Source organism: Spinacia oleracea, chromosome 6 (assembly GCF_020520425.1).
Source record: "Spinacia oleracea cultivar Varoflay chromosome 6, BTI_SOV_V1, whole genome shotgun sequence".
NCBI classification, from domain to species: domain Eukaryota; kingdom Viridiplantae; phylum Streptophyta; class Magnoliopsida; order Caryophyllales; family Amaranthaceae; genus Spinacia; species Spinacia oleracea.
Genome location: NC_079492.1, coordinates 116,974,599 through 116,992,745, shown reverse-complemented (window position 1 = coordinate 116,992,745; position 18,147 = coordinate 116,974,599). Strand labels below are relative to the sequence as shown.

General features: G+C 38.7%; 2 protein-coding genes across 2 annotated transcripts; one reads left to right on the top strand and one right to left on the bottom strand.

The window, feature by feature from the left end:
* The first annotated feature begins 408 nt into the window (after nt 1-408).
* On the top strand, nt 409-12,469 carry LOC110796078 (N-carbamoylputrescine amidase). Its single transcript, XM_022001107.2, has 9 exons — nt 409-932; nt 9,354-9,402; nt 9,609-9,700; nt 10,220-10,371; nt 10,542-10,588; nt 11,144-11,177; nt 11,362-11,528; nt 11,877-11,973; nt 12,070-12,469. The coding sequence occupies exons 1-9, from the start codon at nt 850-852 to the stop codon at nt 12,243-12,245; spliced, it is 897 nt and encodes a 298-aa protein (XP_021856799.1). The 5' UTR covers nt 409-849; the 3' UTR covers nt 12,246-12,469.
* A 3,076-nt stretch (nt 12,470-15,545) lies between these two features.
* Nucleotides 15,546-17,408, bottom strand: LOC110796081 (protein FANTASTIC FOUR 3). Its single transcript, XM_022001109.2, has one exon. The coding sequence runs from the start codon at nt 16,744-16,746 to the stop codon at nt 15,808-15,810; it is 939 nt and encodes a 312-aa protein (XP_021856801.2). The 5' UTR covers nt 16,747-17,408; the 3' UTR covers nt 15,546-15,807.
* Between the last annotated feature and the right edge of the window lie 739 nt (nt 17,409-18,147).

Sequence of the window (18,147 nt, the reverse complement as noted above, 5' to 3'; positions counted from 1 at the left end):
ATTTCTGATCCCTGACATGTTTGATGGTCACTATTCACCTGAGCAACTTAATCATTCGTTGGCCCTGTTTAACGAAGCTGGGGTTGTCATCATCTCTTTAAACAAATTCTCTATAAGACTGTTCGTTCTATCAGCAGCTGAGTCTTACTGATTTTTCTGCACCCATAGGTAGTTCACTGTTGTTACATGTACTGATGTACTCAATAGTTATATTTGGTGCTGCGTCTGTAATTCTTGTTCGTGCCTTGCGAATGATACTAACTTTTACGTGCACTTAATCATAAAATGATCTCCCTATCATCCTAAACACAGCCAATTGATTGTACAAAATTTTCAGATCAAAACGACTCAACTCTCGAAACATGCCCTATTCCCTGTTCTTGTCCTAATTCCGTGCGATCACAATTCACAAGTAGAATGGTTGGCTGTATAAAGTCTTTTTTGATGTAACAGCTAACAACCTAACACTATTTAGCCAATTTAGTAATTTACTACGGTGTACTCAAAAGTCAAAACTGCAAACTAGCTTCGTGTTCAGGGTAAGGAAGCTTGTATTTTAAAATTTAATTTAAAATGCAAAGATCAAAATAGGGGAAAAGAGAAAAAGAATCATCTAAAAGAAAGCTTGTATTTCCCTGTATTGATTCCGATTCCTTCACCGTCGTCCAATAGCCGTTAGTTTCACCGCATCAGTCATCACAATTGCCCCACCCTCTCCGGAAAACCGTCAACCAAGCCGACCTACACTTCATTCTCCTATACCTCCCCTCACCTGATTTAAACCCCTGCGTCACTGTCCATTCTCCAAGTGAGCGTTATTGAGGAGAGAGAAAACTGAGGAGGGCAAAAATGGAAGGAAGATTGGTCACAGTGGCTGCTCTCCAGTTCGCTTGCTCTGATGACGTCTCTCTAAATGTTGCCACCGCTGAAAGGTTTTTCTTTTCCCCAATTTTAGTTCACACTAGAATTTTCAGGCTTCAATTCTTCATTCTAGGTTTAAATTTTTGTTGCTGAATTTGTTATTTTACGTTATGCTGTTCAAATTATCTTTAAGTTCACTTCAATTCAACTAATTTCATTTCAGTTACTTGAAATTGTGGTTGATTGGCAAAATTTTATTTCAGAAGACTTCTGCGAATTCAGTTGATTTTATGTGTTAAAAGGCTTGGAATTAACAGTGGTATCCGTAACCTCATTTACGGTAGAATTTTAGGCTGTACAAGGAATTCAGGTTGAAATCATTGTCAAAGGGTGTGGAGGGAGCTTTGGTTTTTATGTAGGTTATTGCTTCCTGAGGGAGATTGGATATGAATATGGAAATACTCTTACTATTCAGCATTTAACTTACTTTTACCGCCTGTTTGGTAGGTCGTAATGTATGGTGACCATACTAATTGTTTTATGTGTAATCTTGTGAGGAAAGTCCCGTGATGACCGTCTACCAAACCTTTTATTAAGTTTTATGCACCACATAATAAAAAACTTGTTAGTTATTGTATTGCTCCGGTATTCAAAACCGTTTCATAGTAAATCATTGGTAATTTCAAAGTAACAAGTAACTTCACATCGATATGTTAAAGTGACAAGTACATGGAATTAGAAAAGTTGGATAAGTGAACACATAATATTGGTTTGTGGGAGTAAATATCTGTGTTGTGCCTTGTTTTCTGCCTTAATCCTGGATGTTAATTGTCAGAAAGAAGCTGCACTTAATTTAGGTTTAATCCTGGATTACTCTAAACTCTTAAGTCTAAACTGATTAAAGCAAAACTCCCAATCATCATTAAAAGAATTCAATTGCACACTCCACCTTTCTCCTATTGTCTCAAAAAGTGTCGAGGAAACATTGTTATTTTCACCTGAAAACTTTATTGAATTGATTTAAACCAAACTTATCTGAACTTGTTAGCCTTTAGTTGCACTAATCACTTCTTAGATGTTAAACATTTGAATATTTGATCCCTTAAATACAGCATATTAGGTGTGAAGTAGCTGCTGTTGAGCTTATTAGACTTAAAATGCATTTTTTTTTTTGATTCATAGGCAGAGCATAACTCCAAAGGAAGGAAAAAACAGAAGAAAAGAAAAACAAACTACAGTTATGGAGGAGCTAAGCGTGGCAGTGCCACACCCCTAACATCCTCTTCTAAAATACGACTAAGGTCTACGGGAATACTATCTAGAATATGGAGCCTGCAAGCTTTGGAGACGCCGTGATTTGCAAGCCAATCCGCCGCCCTATTTCCTTCGCGAAACACATGAGTGATGATTACCTCCCATCCTTCTGTATCAATCAACTGTCTACATCTGTTTAGTTCATGAGTGCACAAACCTCTTCCATTCTCCTTGCCATTCAGGAACTGTACACAGGCCAAGTTATCCATGTGGATTTCCAGCTTTTTGATGTCCAAGCTTTTTGCTAGTTCCACACCCCTGACAAGTGCTAGTACTTCCGCTTTGTACGCCACACAGTGGCCAAAGTAAGCATGATAGGCTGAAACAAGGGTTCCTTGATGGTCTCTAATTACCCCTCCCCCTCCTGCTGGGCCTGGTACCCCTTTAACTGCACCATCACAGTTAAGTGCATACCACCCAATTTGAGGAGACTTCCATCTTATATACTTCTGAACTCTGATGACTTTGATGGTCTGTTCTTCTCTAGCTGCTGCTCACATAGCCTCATCAAATCTTATCTGAAGAAATGCTCCTACATCTAGTGGCATCGAGAAATTAGGATAAAAAACAAAGCTGTTCCTTCACCTCCATAACCACCAAAGCGTAGTCCCAAAATACGTGGCCCAAATGTCCTCATGGCCTGAACCACCACCACTGCAATTGGCTGTAATCCATTGTTTCATGTGTGCTTGGTAAAAGCTTTGTTGCTCGGCAGGGCCACCTAACTTGTTCCAGATTAGGCGGGCAGCAGGGCAATCCCTTAAGATATGCAAAGTTGTCTCTTCCGCATCTCCACATATGTAACACCTTGGATTATCTGTCATCTTGCGCTTGAATCTATTAGCATTGCCTAGGATACGATCGTGACAGGCCAGCCATAAGAATGCTCATGCTCTTTGTTGTATAGGAGTTTTCCAAATTATCTCCCAACATTCATCATCAATACAATCTGTTTCGTGTCTCATTAAAGTCAAGGCAGGCTTAATAGAAAATTTACCTTGCGAAGACCCTTGCCAATACACCAAGTCCCCAACACTGTCATCAATTCTGAGTGCAAAGGCCTGAATTTGCTTTAAGGTATCCTGACTTAAATAAGGAGCGAAGCTTTCCCATTTCCAACCAGAATCTTGCTCCCACATATCTTGGACAATCGCACCACTTAGCTCCATGGGAACTTCATGAGTAGTCAGCTCATAGAGGTTTGCTTGTGGCCCATTTGTGGTCCCAAAACAACGTTCGAGCCCCATTCCCTACTGCTATCCTTGTACCCTCACCTAACAGCTTTGCATTTTCCGTTATTCCGTTCCACACATTAGACATGTTTGGTTTGGGGTTGAACATGTCCACATCACATCTCCCCTTGCAATGTTTAGCGCGAAGGACACGAGACCAAAGTGCCTGGGGTTCAGTTAGAACCCTCCAACCTAGCTTTGTTAAGAAAGCTGAATTAGCTTGCCGTGCCGATCGAATTTCGATACCTCCTTGTTCCCTTGGCCTTTGCAACATTTCCCATGCTATTAGATGAGTCCCTTTTTTCTCTTCATTCCCTCTCCAAATAAATCTTCTAGTTTTCTTGTCAATATTATCACAAACTGACCGAGGGATTTTCGCCGTTTGCATCAAATAGAAGGCCAAAGTATTCACTGTGGATTTGGCCAACGTGATTCGACCCGCCAATGAGAGATACTTCGTCTTCCATCCCGCAAGTCTGCGATCAATTTTTTCACACAAGTAGCTGAAAGTCTCCTTCGTCACCCTACTAGTTATTGTTGGCATGCCTAGGTATAACCCTAGGTCGTCTGTTCTAGCCATACCAAGTGCTGCACTTATTTCTTCTTGACGTTCTAGAGGTAGGTTATTGGAGAAATAAACTTGAGACTTCGCTAGACTTACCTTCTGGCCAGAAACTTGGCAAAAGCGATTTAAGCAATCGTGAATCGCTGCTGCCTGCTCCAAGTCAGCTTCTGCGAAAAGAATTATATCATCCGCAAAGAACAAGTTCGAGAGTAAAGGTCCATCTCGACTTGCCCTAATCGGTTTCCATTTTTTATGCACTGTCGCCTCTTCAATGGTCTGGTACAATCTCTCCATGCACATAACGAATAGATATGGTGATAGGGGATCCCCTTGTCGAATGCCACGGGTCGGTTTAAAGCTTTGAGAAGGCTCATCGTTCCATAGTACCTTTAAGGAGGTTGTTGTTACGCATTCCATGATGACATTAATCATAAGGATATGGAGATTCATTTGCAGAAGGGTGTCTCGAATGAAAGACCAACATAGCCTGTCGTACGCTTTTTCGAAGTCTATTTTGATAGCCATCAAACCTTTTGCACCTTGTTTTCTTCTCATAGTATGAAGAACCTCCTGAACTATAACGATGTTGTCAGTGATTTGCCTCCCTGGAACAAAGCTCGATTGTGTGTTTGATATCAGAACAGGCAAAATTGGCTTTAAACGATTGATGATTACCTTTGTAATGATTTAGTATATTACGTTACATAAGCCAATAGGGCGGAATTGTGAAGCTGACTCTGGATTATCTACTTTCGGAAGAAGCACAATGTGAATATCGTTAAGTGAATCTGGAATGCCCTTCCCTTCCAACACTCTAAAAACCAAGTCGTACACCTTCAAGGCGACAAGTTCCCAATTTTTTTGGAAGAGCAATGCTTGGTATCCGTCAAGCCTGGCGCTTTCAAACTGCCCATATTCTTTACCACTAAATCCACCTCTAATTTAGTGTAAGATTGGGAGAGATAATCCCAATCCCTTCTCGACAGTTCATTGAACACGTCTTGGGGATATTGTTTACCTCCATGTCCCCCTCATCTGTAAACAATGTTGAGAAATAGCGTACAATTTGGTTTTTGACGCCCTCATTGTCATTAATCCATTCCCCATCATCTCCTTTTAATGCTGTAATTTTGTTTTTCCAACGTCGAACGATCGTGCTCAAGTGGAAAAAAGTTGTATTTCTATCGCCATCTCTTAGCCATTCTACTGAATCTACTCTCGATTTTTGATACCATAGAAGCTCTTCTCTATCAAGGATCATGTCAAGTTCTCTTCTGATTTTGGCCTTCAGTTTAATTAAACCCCTATCTGAACGATTAGCCAAGGTTTTTTGAAGGCCTTCCAGACGAGCCATGAGGATTCGTTTTTGCTTGAAGATGTTGCCAAAAACCTGTTTGTTCCACTCTTGTAACTCTTTGGATAAATGGGTTAAAGTTGGAATAAGGGTCTAGTGACTATTCCATTTTTCCCCCACAAATTCCTGGAAGTTCTCATGAGTGAGCCACGATGCTTGAAATCTGAATGGACGATTAATCGCTTGCAGGGGGACAAATCTATTAGGGGATATGAAGATTGGGCAGTGATCAGATTGAAAGGCTGGTAAGTGCTTGACCTTTGCATTCTCAAATCTCAACCCCCAAGAACTGTTACAAAGAGCTCTGTCTAACCTGCCACTTTGTCGAGTTTCTGGTGTTAGACCTCGCGCCCAAGTATGACTGGCTCCTGAGAATTCAAGCTCTAGCAGGTCCATATCCTCGATCCACTCGTTGAATCTCGCAGATCTTCTGTTTCTTTCATTGCACGAAGTGTTTCGCTCAGAAGGGAATCTAGTATCGTTAAAATCTCCCGCTAGTAACCATGGTCGATTGTGAGTAGTAGCAAATTCCTGGAGTTCCTTCCATAGTTCTCGACGTTTGGAGGGATCCGGGCTAGCGTATATCGCAGTGAAATACCAGGGCATGGCCCCTACTCGTTTAATGTCCATAGTGATATGTTGATGATGTTTGATTATTGGTTCGACAGTAACAACTTCAGGTCTCCAATAAATCCATATACCCCCACTAAAGCCCATAGCATCGACTCTTGAGTGCCCTGTGTAACCCAACATTGAAGCAATTTTCACGGCTTGTGCTCCACCCATATGGGTTTCTACTAGTGCTAGGACATTAGGTTGATGGGTTTTCACTAGATCTTTGAGTGCTGACATGAATGTTCGACTTCCAGCACCTTGAACATTCCAAACCATGCATGAAATTGGAAGTGAGTCCGGAGCCAAATTGGGGGTTCTTTGTTCCATAGACATAGGAATCGAGGGAAGGGTATACGCTTGATTAATCATCCTAATGAGTCTTTGGACCTCATTGGGGAGCATCATTGTAACCACCGAGTCCGGTGGGTTCGAGATTGGTGGTAGGTATGAGTCTATTCTCACCTCCAAAACATGGGTCAGGGGGGTCGCTACTCCCAAGTAGGGTTTCTCCATTGGTTGACTGACAAACACCGTTTTTTCCGGGGGGATCTTCACCTTCAGGATGTCTAGGTGTTGGTGAGACATGTGTGAGATCAAAGGGTTCTTGTTGCTTTGTGTGATAGCTTCGAGATCCTGAGTGTGTGCTTCTCCAAATATCAACGAGTTTTCTTTACCAGTTGTTCGGGTTAGGATTTTGGTAACTACACATTCCTTCGAAATGTTATTGTTCAACTCGAATAAGGCATTGAGAGATCCTTGCTTGACTGGAGTCCTCTTTTGTTGGTAAGTTTGGGTGATAATTATCGAAGGTTTAGATTTTGTGTGATGCTTAGGAATATTTCCAAGTGTGAAAGAGATATTCTGTGAATTAACACCCAAATCAACCGTTGGAGGGGAATTTTCAGTATTTCCAAATTCTTGATTATCTTGTTCTATTGTAATCTTACTGGACTCCTGATTATACTCACCTTCCTTATCTCCTTGCTCAACAAGAATCGCAAATCTTGACCCTTTCCCATTATTTTCGCCTTGATTGGCGTGAGGATGTGGGCCTGTTTTCAAGCCCGATTGGTTAGCTTGTACCACCTCTTTGCCCGACACCTTGGAACCACCATTAGCGGTGGTGTTGGCCCCACTATTAGTGTTACCCTGCTTTGTAGGACGTTTCCTCACCGGCTTCTTGACCAGCATCCAAGAGCCAAATTCCTCATGTTCTTCTGGTTTATGGTGATGTGTTTGATCCTTGATCGATGTATGTTCTAACTGTTTATTGATCTCCACGACCTCCAAATTCATATCTTGGATGTGCATTGAACAATCTTCCCTTGTATGTCCCAATTTTCCGCATTTAAAACACAACATTCGAATCCCTTCATATTGGACTCTCCATATGCGTCCCTTAAGCCAAAATTTCGAGAGTAGAGGCTTAGACAGATCAATTTCGACACTTAATCTCGTAAATTGTCCACGTTCTGCCTGAGCCGTTGATTTATCAACTCGCATGACCTTCCCAATCTTCGAACCAATTTTGTTGAGGAAACTGATATCGAAGTATTCCACGGATATGTTCGGGATTCGCACCCATGCCGTAGGACCTTGATTGGAGCTTCGTCGGGTACAAAGTTGGGAACCCATTTTCTAATTGTTAGATAGTTATCATCCAACATCCAAGGGCCTTGAGTGAGTACATAATTGTAATCTGCCTTATTCGTGAACCGTGCTATGAAGTACTTGCATCCAATATCAGTGAGGGAGAGCTCCCCCTTGATGCTCCATTTCTTCTTTAGGCGACGCATTAGCCCCATGTAGCCTAGATTGCCATCAAACATCTTGATGATTAATGAGTTTCTCCATGGTTGTCTCATTTTTTGCTTTCTCTTCCTTGGTGAGCAGTATTACTGGGCATTTGTCATCCAATTCGAGGTCTTCCGGTGCAATATCATCATCAGAAACATCCTCATCATCGCTGTTTGCTGCCCCTTCGAATTGTGAAGAGGTTTGCTGCAGATTCTCTCCTCTTAACATATCTCTAAATGAGGGTTGGTTAGGGTTTCGTGAGATTGATTTTGAGATTTCAGTTTCAACTCTATTGGTCTCCTCAGCTTCAATCATCTGTTCGTCCGTTGAGGCATTTCTTTCGAAGATTAGATGAGTGATTTTCCTCTTATGTTTTTTATTGGATCTAGACAGTAGGTCTCTTTCCTTGCTTGATTTGGTTGGGTTTCCATGGTTTCCTGCTTCTTTCTCCATTCTCTCTCCTAAACCCTGCAGGACCCTTTTTTAAATACCCATTTACCAAACAATACTTAAAATGCATTTATGTATCTTAAGTGGAACTTATTTGAACTAAATTGGACTTAGATTGGACCTATGCGAATTTGTTTTTCAAAAGTGAAAACTTTAGCATTATAGGTTTTGTCAAAAGGAACAATTAATGTGCATAACTATATATTATTGGTTAATCTGAATCGTTGAATTATCTATATCATAATAAATGCCCACTTTATGTTCATGCTGTTTCACTCATAAAAAGATGATAAGGAGCTTTATATAGGTGACTTTTGAGGTTGTATGTGATATCCTGGAGTCAGTAAAAAGTCTACTGTTTGAAAGAGAGTAAAACAACCTGAAACCCCAAGAGCTAATCCAAAATCACAGACTCAATTGACAAGCATAACTTATTATGGCTGCTTATCTTCCTGAAGACGTGTAAACCAAAAATGAATCAACGAATATAGAAAAGGAGTGCTCTCTTGATTAGTATAAGAAATACTTCGTATGAGTATCTAAAGTTGAGGATTGCACGTCTTTGAGCAGCATACTGTTAGAACTCAGTAGAAGAGAAGATAACTAGCTGAAGGTCGGTGACTTTTGAGGGTTGTATAGTGATACCCTGCAGTTTTCAACAAGAGTGCTCCCGTAGTTACTAATTACTAAACCCTAAGTCATAAGAGTATAAGACCATAAGGGATTCGACAAGCATAACTTATAGATAGAATGATAAGTAGTTGGAAGTAGGAGACTTTTAGGTTGGTAGTGATACCTTGCAGTTTTTAATTAGAGCATCTCCAGACGTTGATTTACTTGACAAATCAGATACTGAAGAGTTTTCTCATTTTTCCTCTCTTGCATCCTTATTGCATGGTGAACCGAAAACATAGTAAAGCTGCGATCGTATTCTTCCTGTGAGTTTCATCCATCTGTTGCTCTTTTGATCTTTTCAACTGTGATGAACTGATGCAGAATATAAGTTTGAGCTCTCTTTTGTTGGTTAATCTCCTTCTCCCCTCTGAGCTTTTCAACTGTAACGGGAGATAAGAACTAGAGTGCCATCATTATTACTAGTATTGTGATGTTATTTATGGTTTTGGATTGCTGTTTACCTTGTATATTGTTTTACTTCTCTATGCAGGCTTGTGAGAGCTGCTCATAAAAAGGGTGCAAATATTATCCTTATCCAGGTGTGTTTAACTTAGCATGTGATAAATTTTGCTGAACTGGCGGCCATCTTGAGTTCTGTGTGGATCTCTAGTCGTTAAGTAGATATTGGCACTTATCTACCATTGTCTTCTGCTATTTAACCCCCTCCCCCGGGTTTATCCTTGTGAGGTACACCCTGTCGCATCCTCATCCGTGTGGTGTGCTTTAATTTTTGTTCATATTTCAGGAACTCTTTGAAGGTTATTACTTTTGTCAAGCCCAAAGGGAAGATTTTTTCCAGAGAGCCAAACCGTACAAGGGCCATCCAACAATTGTTAGGTAAAATCATTTCCCTCATCATCATTATCATTACCCCATTGCCTCAAAGAGGCTCCTGCAAGAAGCGGGGTAAGGGGGGATCGGGTGCACGCAACCTTACCCCTGCAATTGCAGAGAGGTTGTTTCCAATTGACCCAAAAGCGATAACGGGACGACAAAGGGAAGAACATCTTCTACTTCATGGAAAGGAAGCGAAGAGGTTTTAAGAGCCATTTTGATTTAAAATCATTTCCCTGAATGAATAAATTTGTATGAAGTCACCATCTACATAAAAAAGCAGATTTTTTTTCCTATTTGGTTGAGCCTTAATATATTTTCTTTAATCGTCATGTCACTGGATCTCTTAGGCAAGCCTTGAGTGATTTTCTCTTCATGGTACTAATCGGTCATGAATTTAGTGTCGTGTAATCTCAGAAACTTTTGAGAGCATTGTATAAGTTTTTTACATCTTAGGTGGTGCTGTGTGGACCTTCACTTGGATTATTGAAATTAAATGGTGCTGCTTACGGTTACTGACAGGATGCAGAAACTGGCAAAAGAGCTGGGGGTAGTGATACCGGTTAGCTTCTTTGAAGAGGCGAACAATGCTCATTATAATTCAGTTGCGGTTGTTGATGCTGATGGAACTGATCTTGGACTTTATCGCAAGTCTCATATACCAGATGGGCCAGGTATATAGAATGTTCAACCCTCTCTCTTTTTTCCCCTTGTTCCCACTTTGCCACCTCTTTTCCCTTTTGTACTACTTTTCACGGTGTTTTAGGAAGGTTTCCATGGTATTATGTATTATCCTTTTTCTTTATTTTTGCCAATTTTGTTAACACCCTATTTCACACTGTAGGTTATGAGGAGAAATTCTATTTCAATCCCGGTGACACTGGCTTCAAGGTGGGCTCCTATTCTCATGTTGGATATTAATGCCTAGTTTAGGGCTTACATGCTCAAATTTGAGATCACTAGATCCCAGGCTACTTTTAAATAGTCATATTGAAGTTCAGCTGTATTCTTATCTCTTGGTTTTGCTCTTGAAATTGATTTGTCAGTTTGATATGTCCAACGTCATCATTGAATGTTTATGTTTTTGTGTTATAATTTTCTGAATGGTAAGAAAAAAAGACGTTACTTATTCACATTAAGTAAAGATCCGAAGGTAAGATGATGAATGTGTAAAGTTAGAAGGGGAAATATTACATTTCTCAAACTGGTAAAATAGTTGTTACGCTAAAACAGTTCCAATTTGCTATAAGCACAACCTCCGCACTTTTCTATGTTAATATTTAGTGAGTAGTTACTGGGGGATATAAAATGGTTGGAAATATATTTTGCACCCATTTGAGTGTATGCATTTGGCTTTTTATCTTCTGAGTTCCGTTCAATGCTTGGATTTCTAATCTGTAATCTGTAATAACACTTACAAACTTCTTTTGTAAATGTGGGGTACAGGTCTTCCAAACGAAATTTGCCAAAATTGGAGTTGGTAAGTCAATTTTTTCGCATATTCTGTATTTTCTCGAATTTAGACGTGTGCATGCATAAATGGGCTTTTCTAGCCTCCTGATTCGATCCGTATTTGGATTTTCCCTAAGGGAATCCAAGGTTTCATAAATGCAAGTGAAACTTTTTGCAGCCTTCCCAATAATCCAATGTACTGGTGTATGTAGGAATCTGTTGGGATCAGTGGTTCCCGGAGACAGCCCGAGCAATGGTACTTCAAGGTGCAGAGATATTGTTCTACCCCACAGCAATTGGTTCTGAACCCCAAGATGAAGGACTTGATTCTCGTGAACACTGGAAGCGAGTGATGCAGGGACATGCAGGCGCTAATTTGGTACGTGAGCTTGTGCAATTCAGTTTCTGCCAATTCTTAATTTCTAAGCTAGTGTAACCCAGTTCTTGTGTGTTTCCTCATCCTATTGATGATCTCGGTTTATTAATGATAGTCGTACTCTGGTTCTATATTTTTTTCTATCATTGCTGTCCATTCAGGGTTGATAAATGTAGAAAATTCTTTTTACTGATTCAGGATTTCAGTCGGTGGTGAAATTTTGTGTACAAATATGTCCTTTCTGAAATACGCCGTTTATGGATTTGGACATTTCTCTAGGAAACAGTGTTGAGATTACTGCCAGCCTAAAATTGATCAGAATTGATTAACTTACATATTTTATAACTTCAGGTACCATTAGTGGCTTCTAATCGCATTGGAAAGGAGACAATTGAGACTGAGCATGGTAAAAGTGAGATCACCTTTTATGGGAACTCCTTCATAGCAGGTACTAATACATTTTTAGAAGCTTCTTTCATTTTATTTGAATTCAAAGCTTTTAATGTATTCAAATAACTTATGAAGTTGGAAATCTTCTAAATAGGCCCCACTGGAGAAATTATTGCTACTGCTGATGACAAAGAGGAAGCAGTCCTTGTTGCTCAATTTGATTTGGAGAAATTAAAGTACAAGAGATGTAGCTGGGGAGTATTTCGAGATCGTCGTCCAGAGTTGTACAAGGTGCTCCTTACATTGGATGGTGGCAATACCTATTCATGAATTTCCTTCTTTTTTTATATAATAAAATAAGTTTCCTTCTAAAAAATGAATAAATCCCTTATGCCGACTTACAATAGGCGGGTAGTATTAACAAATTTTTAAACGATCCGTAAGTGACGTCATGGATAAACTTATAGATGATACTTTCAGGGGTTTCCTCATGTTGATGCACTTTCAAATATTTGATTGAAATTCATGATTTGCTATTCCATTCATTTAATATCTGTTCTGTGCTTTTTTTACGTCAAGTGTTTAATTATTTTTCAATTGGCCCAATTATTTTGGAGTGAGTCCCAATGGGCTGTCTAGAATTGCTCAATTCTGCTGTGACTGCTGAATTTAGATATCTGACCGACTTATTCTATGCACAATTCCCGAGATGATTGATACTGCTACATGTTTCTGTTTGTTTATTTTAGCTTCATTTTGTTAACATTATTGCTGAGCATGTCAAGCTCTGACCCGATCACTTAGAGGTGCGGGTTAACGGTGATGATTGAAACTTTGTCACGCAATAATGTCATTATGTGGTATAAACTTTTAAGGAGCAAGTACCGGAAGAGGACGTCTCAGTTCTCCTACAGAAATGTTTGGTATAAATTTAGGAAAAGAAATGGAAAGAAAATAAATAAATAAGAAGGGAAAGGGTATTGTTAACTATTACCATTATAAGTTGTTTGATGAGGGGACCAATTTTGTTACCATAGAGTTGGGAGATGTAACAAATGATGGTAGTGGCTACCCTTAGGAAAGGATTGTGTTAGCCACTTCTTATAACAAACATGAAGTAATAAAAATAGTTAATTGATTCAATTAAAAACACTATACCAAACATGCTCGAAAGTTACTCTAACATAAGAAATCATTTATAAACTAGAAAGAGTCACTCTGGACTCTAGTCTTGTGACTCTCTACTCTCAAGTGTCATATTTCTATATGTAGTTACTCTGTATTTACAACCTTGCTTTTCTAAAAGGTAGTAAGATCCTGTTAAACTAGGATAGTTCCCGACTTCCCGTAGGTCTTCCTTCATGGCTTCATGTCAAAATAGAAACATGCCTCCTCCCTGAGCGGATAGTTCCCCTAGGGCCTAGGTATTCCTTCATGTTCACGAGTCTAAAAGAAGACTTAGATAGTTTTACAATTAGAATTTTTGACTCCCGTCATTATATCCCAACCCTTCGTAATTAAGTTCATTTTTTTTAGTGTTACCACCTAGTTCACCTTAGGGTTAATCCAGATTCGGAACGAGTTTTGGATGGATATGTTCCAATCCCCTCTCAATTGCTGTTGTGGGGGATTGAACATGCAGTCATCTCTACCAAGTTCAGCCCCAATCACCACTTAACCAACAGATCATTGGTATGATCTTTTATTAGTTTGCACCACAGACTTAATAATTAGGGACATCCTTGTAATAAACTATTATGGTTTGGGAAGGTGATAACTTTCCGAACATACTAAACTAAGATATGTGACGATTACGTATGGATGGAGAGTGTTATATTTGTGTGGTTTATCCACTTATGTCATTCGACGTAATCCATAATCATCCTATAGGTTGTAGATAAGAGAGTATATATGCAAAACATTACACACACACTCTGCATTACTCCAAAATTTTCGATTATCCTGGACCCCTATACGAAAGATGCGATATTTCTCTAGCTAAAAGATTTTCTTATACATTTTAAATTTGTGGGTTTGTGTTGAATGAGATGGGAGGATTCAAAGCAATATCTCAAAGCATCTCATCAATTTCACTTTAAACTTTTCTTTACAAAGAATCGAAACGTGATATAGTATGTGGTATTGTGGTCTACCAATGCTTCAATTGTTGAGGTGCCAAGTGATGTCAACCTTTTTCTTTTGTTTGCTAGTTATTGCTAAATCGCTTTGTGATGGCAATTCAGCCTCCAATTCCACTTACTTTAAACATACATATTTTCTGCTTTTGCTGGAAGTCTGGAATCAACTCTCCTCCGACCTGTGGTTACAAAATCGGATGCTTTTGCTCTTTTAGGATGATCATTTATGCATTTGAATTCTTTCGGACCGTAACTTTATGTCCATGTTTGTTATTCTTTAGCTTGTAGGATTACCTAAGTGTTGCAAATTCTGATTTCATAGGTAGAACAAGATTTTCTTATCCAGAAAATAAAGAAAAAAGGTTTCCACTGTTCCATTTTATGTAATTATGTTCTCCGTCGTACATTATTCGTCAAATTGTAAGTACTGTTTTCATGCTATCTGTCACCCGTCCCATTCGATTGGACTTGTGATTTTAATAGCCATGAGAGTCATATCCTATCTCAATTCTCAAGACTCGAGCCGTGGAACCTTGATACTACTTTGCCTAACACATCTTGTTGGAGTCCTGAGATCCTTGTTTTTCCTCCTTTCAGCTGTGATTGGAGGAGCAGGACGTATTTGTTCCTTGAGTGAACTGTTGTCGGACTCTGTCAAAATATTACCCGTGTAACTTTGATATGGGTGCTCATGTCCGACATGAGTATGTGTCCAATTGTTGGACTTCGCTGTTGTATCCTGTACAAAAAGTCTTCACTTACATGGCAAATAATGAAGAGAGTCCTAAAAACATAGGATGTTACCTACATCGTCCTTTGTTTAAAAATGAACTTTCTATTGTCAGCTGTCTACTATAGGAATGCATATAATATAATCGTCAGCATGTGTGTCACTGATTCTATTCTTGTCACTCGGAATTTCTTTTTTCTTTATTATTGTGATTTTTTTTTAATTATGTCAATTTGTACACATGCACACAAACTTTCAGTCAATTACTGATTGATTATTAAGAAAGGTGCAGAGTCAGAGATGAGAAAGTTTTTGTGCCAAATGCCACTTGGAAGTATCATGTAATTGGCTTTATCACAAATTCTTTAAAACACAAGAGTGAGGATAAATGTGACTTTAGAAAGTAGAAGTAACTTTCTGATCTCTATTGGTTGAAAATTTGTAATGCTTATAATGAAAAAAGTACTGCTGTTCTTTTGGCGACTGTACATGAATTCCTAACTACTTAACTAGTCTTAATGTACAAATTCGTGCACATATGTTGCTGTCTTGTTCTTAAATCTTAATGTACCATTTAGGCTTTGTTGATGCTAGTCAGTTGAATCCTGGTTCTGAATTGAGACTATTGTTCCTAATTCACCTGCAGTGATAACCTGAAACTTGAATCAGATTGATGCTTCTGATGAGTCTGATACTTTTATCGCGACTCAATGACGAATGAGGATTAAGGGATTTAGCGGCAATATTGGCATAATTTAATAGTGTCTGAAATATCATCTGTCTTTCAGCTTTATTTTAATACTTTCAGTTTCATCTAGGTTAGCATTATAGAATTGTAGTAATAAGGGTTAGTGTACAAAAACTACAGTACTAATGAAGAGGATCAATTATTGTTGCTGCTATCCTCTTGTTTAGTAAATCTGAACAGAGGGAAAGAACACAAATTTTGAAACCTATTGACTCCGGCAGGCTGCAAGCAAGACCTTACGAATTTCTCACAAAATCATCCCTAACTGTAATAACTTCATCTTCCTCCTTTAACACCATCTCTTATCTGTGTCTCTTCTTCTACACCATCTTCTATCCTTTCAATATCATCCATCTCTCCTTCTCCGCCATCATCACCCTCAACAACAATATCATCGTCATCAGCAGCGATGTCATCATCATCTTCATCATCTTCTTCTTCTTCTTCTTCTTCTTCTTCATCATTGCCTGGTTGGACAATGCTTAAACGAAGCCGTCCATCTTCCCTACTAGCTTGAAGACACTCATGTGTGGGTATCCTAACCTCCTTCAACACAAATCTCCCATCTTGTCTGTAAGACTGAAAAGAAACAGAGGGTTTTCCTGCCTGTCCAATGTAAGGTATAGGCGGAGGGAACATGGTCTTTTCGTTAACTCTCATCTTCCTGCAGTAACAATCACTTGAATGTCTTCTGACAAGCACTTTTTCATCATCATGACTCTTTGTGTTCTGAACCTCCATTAACAAATCTTCCACATCACCCAAGCTCTCAGAACCGAGCCCTTCAGTGCACAACTGCAGGCTGTCAGAGTTCAGAGACGAGAAACTTTCGCTCTTCCGATGGTATGGTGCTCGCGAATACCCATCATTAGACGAATAACTCTTCTCATCCTGCTGTTTGTCTATAACAGAACTACCTGAATTAACTAAGTCAATAGGAAATGCTGCTGGTACTGATGATGATGAGGACAACGACGGTGGTGGGAAAAACGACGACAGTGATGACGATGTGGGGTTGGGATGGGTTTCTTTGAAATGAAGCTCGCCGAAAATCTCAGTGAAAGAGTGATCAGGATGTGGTTTGATAGTTTTGATATGATTCCAAGGAGAGAGAGAGTCTATCAAGGAAGAGGTAGAGGTAGAGGAAGAGGAGTGGTTGTTTTCTGGTACAATTGTGTTCTCAAAGATGTGTCTTAAGCTTCCACAGGTTGCCATTGCTATTTTTGTGGAAACTCTATATATTTTTTTATGGCTATAAATTTGAGAGATGTCCTATTTTCGAGTTTTCTTTTTTATTTTTTTTAAAAAAAAAAATAGGATTAAAGATGGAGGAAATTGTAAGGTGTCAAAGGAGGGAAGTAGAAGAGAAGATCACGTCTCACGGGATAGATGTGAAGATGTTATATGGGGAGGAGTTGATCTGTTCAAACTTAAAGAAGCCGGTGAGCTGATAACAAGGCAATAATTTATTCTTTTATTATTTTTTTATTTGGGTTTTTGGGGATAGGAAATATCACAAATGCAAAAGAATTGTTGGGTTGCAAGGTTGGACTTTGTTGTGTGTTCTACAGGGGAGGCGGTGGAGAAACACTTATATGAGACAATGTCACCAAAATGTTGCTAAATATCGTTATTTAGCGATGAAATTTATTGTTTTGAGTTTTTGAAAATTTTGTTTGAGTTTTAAATTTTGGGGAAATTTTTTGCACATTCAGGTCATTTTTTCAAGTATTGTCGTTGAATTTGTTGAAAATTTATACGAGGGAAGGTTTGTGCAAAAACGACCCTTGTGTTGGGCGTTGGGTTGGAACTCGGGAGAAGGGGAAGAGAATGGGGGATTTATGTGATTGTATCAAATAAACTTATTTACCCTTTAGGTAGTTGCATGAGCTCACTATTTATAGGTGAAGTTAGTAGAAAAAGGGGGCCAAAAGGGAGAGAATAAAGAAAGGAGGGTTTTTTTTCCTCCCAATTAATTTAAGCCATTTGTTTTCACCTCCATAGAAAATTGATGTGATTTGCATGATTTGGGTCATGTGATGTCAAGTCTAGATTCTCAATTTGTCTATATTATTTTTAAATTCAAAGGCAATGATATTTTCACACATATACGTATGGAGTTTTTTCTCAAGGCGATGTAGCTATATCTGCAATAACTTAACTATGTTCACAGCCGACATACTATATAATGTATTTCTTACTACATATTCATTTTTAGTTTTGAACCCATGAAGCTATAATCATTCAATGTTTGATATCATATTGTAACTAATTTGATACAACTCACATTAATTGATGTTGTACTCTACTCAATTAATTATATAAATCAATTCGTTGTTATCATCATCCATACTACGTAGTACTCCATAATAGGGATGACAACTATTAATCATAAGGTCAAATATATCTATATAATATAGTTTCTTTGAAAAACCAATGTTTTAACTGTCTCAATATTTACCCTTTTTCTTAAAGTTTCTCATTGTGTTAATGTTCTTTTAATAAATAAAAAGAATTCATTTAAACATTATACTCCGTAGGAAACAACTCTTTTTATACTTCGTAGAGAAAATGAATCAAATGCTAATTTTATGTTCGTTCCCTTGAAAAAATAAA